Source organism: Gekko japonicus, unplaced genomic scaffold (assembly GCF_001447785.1).
Source record: "Gekko japonicus isolate JY-2015 unplaced genomic scaffold, Gekko_japonicus_V1.1 scaffold3686, whole genome shotgun sequence".
Taxonomy (NCBI): Eukaryota; Metazoa; Chordata; class Lepidosauria; order Squamata; family Gekkonidae; genus Gekko; species Gekko japonicus.
In genome coordinates, this window is record NW_015172660.1 from 82,212 (window position 1) to 89,215 (window position 7,004).

Below are 7,004 nucleotides of genomic sequence, written 5' to 3' on the forward strand. Positions count from 1 at the left end.
GGGTGGGCTCGCTCTGACTCTTCATTCCCTGCACCCATGACAGGCAAGCAGAGAAACTTTACCTTATGGATGCAGCCAGTGTTTCATCTCCTCTTCCGACAGCTACACACAATTTGGTGAGCAAGTTAAGGTGCCGTGCCCTCTTGTGGCATCGTCAGCAACCACAATCCCAAATTCATATGTGGATCTTTTTCCTTACAGACTGATTGTCCACGCTACCCCACGAAGAGCCGTTCTTCATTTCCAGAGGGTACAGTGCTTAAGTCACCTGTCGCATCCTCAGAATCCAGATGTGTCTTATCATGAACCTGAGATAACTGGGCACAGCCTAGGCCACCCCAGACCTTATGACCGGTGAGGGATAGAAACTTGGGATTCTTCACTGCCCCAAGATATCTTAATCTTGTCAACCTTTGCAGTGGCACAAGATACAGCCTCGAGTCCTCCTGCCTTCTACACAAAAACCTGTCTGTATGCGAGCAACCTCAAAAAGGGGAATGGGAACCATTGCGTGAACCATGAAATCTTGCTGCTGTTGGACCATTCTGGCCTTCTCATATTTGGGATGAAGGAAAGACTTCTTCCAGAGCCTGTGGAGAGAATTTTGCTTCTGAGTTTTGACTCAACGAAGAACTCCCTAAGCTGTTTCTTGTATTTCTGCAGTGAGAATACGCACAGTCTACCTCACAGGATTGCTGGGAGAATGAATGTAGTGAGATTAATAACTTTGTATGTCTATAAATGCAAATAAAAGGGGGGAGGGCAGAGAAGAAGAACAATAATTGCATTTTGTATATGAATTAGCAGCAGATGGCTCTTTTAGTTAAACTTACTGTATTTAACAAAATCTGTCTTTGGGATGCTGAACTGCAGATTGGACGGTGGGTAGTTTGGCAGTTTGAGACCCGAGTACCACATGATGGAGTGAGCTCCCATCTCTGGCCCCAGCTCCTGCCAACCTAGCAGTTCGAAAGCAAGAAATTGCAAGTAGATAAATGGGAAGTTAACAGTGTCCCATGTGCCTCGGCGTTTAGTCACGCCGGCCACATGTCCACGGAAACAACTTCGGACAGCGCTGGCTCTTCGGCTTGGAAATGGAAATGAACACCACCCCCTAGACCTGGATTCGACTAGCTCTCGAGCAAGGGAAACCTTTACCTTTATCCCTTTAGGCAGACAGGCTGTGCTGCTACCCCTCCCCCGACTGAATGACCTCATTCCTGGCTACTTCTCAGCTAGCGCAACAGCCGAACCATCACTACTATGCCAAGCAAACAAGCTGACTGAAAGAGCAGTGTGCTTACTCCAGAGCAGGAACATGCAGAAGGCAGATCGTGATATATTATGTCTGCTGTTAAACCACAGCTCACTTGCCGGTGGAGCTTTAGTGCCTACTGGTTGTTGAGGTTTTAGCCAAGAGCTGGTTGGACTAAATAGACTCAAGGCAGCTGTGATGCTGCATGGTGCTTCCGATGCTGTTAAGCCAAAGGGTATGCTCAGGATCATTCAACACAGACTAAAGTGATGCTTTGACAGCTAAGAGAGCCCAAAAGTGGCTTTTTCTGTAAAGTATAAACACATCAGTAGAGGGTTTCCTTGTGTTTTTTTTTTTTAAAGGACCATACAAAGCTGAAGTCATGCCCCTCCCTGTTCTACACAATCTTCCAGACAAACCAGGGAGCATTTCCATCACAAAAGAATGACACTTTGTGCATGATTAAGAACATGGCTCTTCAGATTTATGTGCTTAAGTACATTTTCACCCTCCAAGGAGTTCAAGGCAACGTACGTGGCTTTCCCCTCCTCACAATGGCCCTCATTTCAAGAGGGTGGTCATGGTGGTCTGCAGCAGAAGGGTTGGATTCCAGTCCAGTAGCTCCTTAGAGACCAAGAAGACTTTCAGGGTACGAGCTTTCGAGAGTCAAAGCTCCTTTCATTGGACGCAAATACAAATGGAGACCTCTGAGACTTTTTATCTTGGTCAGAAGGTGGGAGGGGCCTTGTAAAGAACGTAAACTGTACCTTTATTAAGTGTGCGGACTCTAATCTTGGAGAGCCAGGTTTGATTTCCCACTCCTCCACTTGCAGCTGCTGGATGACCTTGGGCAAGTTCTGTCAGAGCTGTCCTTGAAAGAGCTGTTTCTGTCAAGAGCTCTCTCAGCACAGGGGAGGGGAAGGGAAAGGAGTTTGTCAGCCGCTCTGAGACTCTTGAGTGAAGGGCGGGGTATAAATCCAATCTCCTCCTCCTCCTCTTCTTTTGTACAAGCATTCTTTACAACATCCCTTCTACCTTCTGACTGAGACAAAAAGACTTAGAGGTCTCAGTTCTTACTCATGTCTGATGAAGGACAATGACCCTGTGAGGTAGGCTAGGTTGAGCAGCCTAAGGCAATCCAGTGAATTTTATGGTGTGCTGGGATTTCAACATGGTTTACTTTAACTAACCAGATGGAAGAAGGTTCTGCAAATGCTCAGAGACACTCAACTTGAAATGCCATTTTTTTAAAAAAAGACAAAAAGATACCACTGGATTCTCTACTGGGTTGAGTAGTTTCAACAAGGGTGGTGATTTCTGGTTCATAAGCACAGCCCAGGGCTGAGTCAGTGACCTTAGAAAGCTTTAACTGCCCATAGGATTGCCCTGTTAATTGAAAAAGCTTCCTATTATGCATTCGAAGGCAAAGTCCCATATGGATACGAATGCATGGATTATGGAAAGGAAAACTCTGTCTGGGATACAGTAATATTTGTTAGGTGAGACATGGTGGAGTTTTTGCAGGAACAAAAATGGAATCTTGTCTTGAGGGCTGTGCCCTCCCTCCATTTACAAGTCAAAACATGCAAGAAAGGATTCCATTTCCCCCCTCAATATCCCCAGCTGTGCTTGCTTTAAGAAATAGAACTTTTTCTCATGCTGCTAAAGAAAATTTTTGAAATTATAAGGTTATTTTATTTTTTGAAACTGTAGCAAATAACTGAATGAAAGTGAACAGATGTTTTAAACATTTTAATGGTTTTGTAATAGATTAAACTTTATTGACAAAACTTTATTAAAGTATTAATAAAAATATTCTAAAAGTCTCTAATGTTTTTGAACAAGAGTTCAAGGATCACCACAGTGAATTTCTCCCCAAGTTTAAAAATGAACCATTCCAGTTTTTCCAAATGGTTAATAACAAGGGAGAGAAAGTGCATTTCTTAAGATCTCCAGAAAATCCTCATTGGTTTCTGTACCTAGAATAATTGTTTGGAAGAGGAATAAGCTTTTCTCATTCCTACAAGGCTACAAAACACAAAACAGCCCCTGTCTTAATTTCCTCTTCTACACATGATTGTTATAGACCTAGAAGCTTTGCTCTTCTCTTTGGCATTTTAAGAACCCTGTTGAAGGTTGTGACACTGTCACAGGTTCCAGGGTAAAGTTGAAAGGCACAAGGTTTATGCAGTCTTGCTGAAGATGAGTAGCCCTGGGATTAGGGCTACCAGATCCAGGCTGGAAAACACCTAGATATTTGGGGATGGAGCCTGAGTACAGGGACCTCAGTGGGGTCCAATGCCATAGAGTCCACACTCCAAAGCATCCATTTACTCCAGGAGAACTAATCTCTGTAGTCTGGAGATGAGTTATAATTCCAGGGGCTCCCCGGGTCCCACCTGGAGGCTGGCATCCCTGCTCAACTGGTTACTACTTAAAGCAAATGCTGTTAGAAAAAGAGATTCGGTAACTCTTCATTGCATTTGCTTTAATTAAGCAAAAATGAAGGGGCGTGTGATGCTGTAGGCTACTTTGCCCCCTCCCCCCGGGAAGAAAACAGCTGTTTAAATAAATAGTAGTAGCCAGTCAACGGCTGGGCTACTAAATTGCATGCTTGTAGACCCTCTATTGGAAATATTATACAGGCACGCTTACGATGGAAATTACGTTAGGTGGTTTCTGACCTGCTCAACTGGTTGCTTGTAGCATTAGCTTGTAGCATTCCTATGGATTCCCTTCAGAACAAGATGTCTCTAAGTATGTAAATAACTTCTGGTTACCAATTGATTTTGCCATATGGGGTCTGCTTTTACACTATCCTTGAGGAAACAGACGGCTACTGGGAAGCAAATAAAACTTTTTTTGCCGCGCCTCTTCTGGCCCGTCGGCTCTCCATCGCTGCAGATTCCTCCTGAGCTGCATTCCGACGGGGTGTGGGGCGGTCGTTTTGTTTTCTCTACAATTCTGCCTCCTCCAGCCGAACAAAGTCTGAGTCCAGTGGCCCCTTCAAGGCCAACAAAGTTTTATTCCTCCTGCAATTATCTCGAGCAGTTACTCCTCCTCCAGCAGTTACCGGTAAAGAGTTGGGAACTAAAACATCCGGAACCACAATCAAAGACCTCGTGGGCAGCATCGGAACACTTTTCAAAAGTGCTACAGAAGTACCGTCATACCCGAAGAAGTACAGATTTAACAAGCCTGGAATCATCAACCAAGCCGCGTGTGTGAGATTGCATCCTTTCCATACACTCTCTATAAAAGTCACACACCAGCGCTGGATTTATTCCAGACTAAAACTGGGAAAGTTTCCCCGTCTCAGAGTACGAAAGGGGTTCACCATAAAGTGCCCAAGGCCTAGAGCGGCACGCTCAGCAGCCATCCAATCTTTCACCGGAAGTTCACGGTGTGACTTTTTTTGGCTATCTGTGTTTTCCCTGCACATGGAATTTGGGTTGGGGAGTCTTGTTCTTATCTCGACTGGAAGCATTCCGACTTGACCTTGTCATTGGGTTGGTCGTAATAAAGGTATTAATTGGATAGTGTTTTGGCTTGGAGAGGAAATAAAGTCTACTTCCGGCTGGAACTACTAAAGGTGCAACACCGCTAGTCTAGCTTCCTATGCTTCCTAGTTGTGCAGTCGGTTGTCACGCTGGGCTAAATAACCTTCTTGGGGGTGATAGTTGGGGATGCTTTAAAACTGGGTGCAGCGCCTGTGCTTGGATAGGAGGATCCTTTCAGAAGCGGAATTTTCCCTTATGTTTGAAGTATCAGCCCATGCTAGTCACAGGGGTTCCTCATAAGGTAGAGTCCTCCCTCTCCCAACGTTTAGGGTTTCTTCCTTGCCTGAGACACATTTCTCTTTGCCTTAACTGAAAACACGTCACCCTTGAGGTTGCAAAAACAACTTCGGAGACCTGATTGGGGAAAGAACTGTGCAGGATTCGGTGCTATTTGTATCCATGAACAATTATTTTTGTTTGTAGGGTACCCAGAATGATGCGGTGTCTCCTCATCAGCCAAGACCAACGCCATGATCCAATTCATCTGCCTGATGGTGTGATGGTGATTCTTGGCAGGGGACCTAAGACTCTTATCACTGATAAGAAGTGTTCACGGACACAAGGTAAGAATTATTGTCACCTATCAGCAAAACTTCACTGCTGGCACCATAAATGACTTTTAGAGCCCCCTTTTCACTGTGTCTGATCTAAGCTGTATGTTCCAGTGGTTCTTTATATTCCAGGATTCTGCTGTCTCTATAATTGTTCATTGTTTCAGAAATAAGTTTCAAGTCCTCACTGTTGCAGAGAACTACACCAACCTCTGTCTATGATGCTGGCAGTTTGCTTGATATGCCTTTGATGGTGAAATGGTGGTTGGCATATTTCTGTATAAAATATAAATTTGTAACTGATAATGGTCAGGTAGGTTTTAGAATAGGGAACAGATTTTTTTGTATGTGCGAAATATATATGTAGAATTTGAATAACGCAGTCAGAAATGTATCCAACGCAGCTCACTGTGTGTTGTTGAACAGACCAAGGCCTGGACAAAAATGTCCACTCAGCCTTTAAATTCAGTGGGTGTCTGTAGGCCAATTGCACTTTCTAAAATTTTCTAAAAATGTTGCTTTCTAAAATTAACCTTGCAGCATTGATGTGAGGACAGAGCAGAGAGAAATCCATTTATGCTGCCTTAAATCAGTGGGGTGCAAATCTGTACTCATGCTGCTGTCCTTGTACACCCTTACTGTTGTACTGTTAGATCCAGGTGGGCAGCCATGTGGTCTGAAGAAGAAGAACAATGTTTGAGTCCAGTGGCACCTTTAAGACCAACAGAGTTTAATTCCTGGTATACGCTTTCATGTGCATGCTCTGAAGAAGTGTGCTTGCACATGAAAGTTTATACCCAGAATAAAACCTTTCTGGTCTTAAAGGTGCCACTAGACTCAAACTTTGTTGTACATGCTTCTGTGTCTTCTGTTTCAACATGAGATTTATCTGAGTAAGTATAGACAAAAGAAAAAGGATTTCTTCTTTGCCCAATTTATATTCCATGCGGAAGTTGGTTCTCTTTGCATACAATAATTCAGGGTATTGTTTTTCCTTAATATAATGTAGGAGAGTCTTTGGGTGTTCTTTATTCAGAAAAGTGGGATAGAGATACCCTTTAAAAAAAAAAAACCCTTGGGCAGTGTTCCTTCTAATCTGAGTTAGTGTGAGCTAGCTCACAGCTTTTTAGCCTCCGGCTCACACATTTTTGTCTTAGCTCAGGAAGAATGGCTCCGGAGCAAACTAATCGATGCAGTAGCCAAATCGCTCGCTCACAACTGTAACGCCAGCAACTAACAAAGTAGAACCTTTGCTCACAAGACTCCACAGCTTAGAGGGAGCATTGCCCTTGGGTATAACAGTTTGTTTTCTCTCTTGCAGTGGAGTTACTGGCAAATTATGCCTACAGATCTGTAAGAGTCACCCAGGTAAGATGGGACAAGGTCAGCATTTCTCTTTTTTTTTCAGTGCAGGGCAACTGATTCAGACAAGAGCTTTCTGGCTAGAAGGGGAGGCTGTGGGTTTGTGTTGCTGGTGAGGGCCTCCTTTGCGTCTACAGTGCAGATAGGTCTGGGGAAGGGAAATTGGCGGACAGATGTGCTGGTATAACTGGCTCTGATGCTGCAGCTTCTGATCCTCTTGGTCTGTCGGCAGCGGGGGGTAAACCCCACGTCGGTGGAGGAGATACACCTGCGTTG

General features: G+C 44.2%; 2 protein-coding genes across 2 annotated transcripts in view; both read left to right on the forward strand.

Annotated features, from left to right (window-relative positions):
• The window catches only part of LOC107119267 (transient receptor potential cation channel subfamily M member 4-like), a 44,870-nt gene extending 43,994 nt beyond the window's left edge, over window positions 1-876 (forward strand). Inside the window, exon 24 of the mRNA XM_015421736.1 lies at window positions 202-876. Within this exon, the coding sequence (XP_015277222.1) occupies window positions 202-206 (5 nt within the window). The 3' untranslated portion in view covers window positions 207-876. The remainder of the gene's footprint in view (window positions 1-201) is intronic.
• Window positions 877-4,892: 4,016 nt separating this feature from the next.
• The window catches only part of PNKP (polynucleotide kinase 3'-phosphatase), a 17,907-nt gene continuing 15,795 nt past the window's right edge, over window positions 4,893-7,004 (forward strand). Inside the window, exons 1-4 of the mRNA XM_015421737.1 lie at window positions 4,893-5,056; window positions 5,239-5,378; window positions 6,688-6,734; window positions 6,961-7,000. Of these exons, the coding sequence (XP_015277223.1) occupies window positions 5,249-5,378; window positions 6,688-6,734; window positions 6,961-7,000 (217 nt within the window). The 5' untranslated portion in view covers window positions 4,893-5,056; window positions 5,239-5,248. The remainder of the gene's footprint in view (window positions 5,057-5,238; window positions 5,379-6,687; window positions 6,735-6,960; window positions 7,001-7,004) is intronic.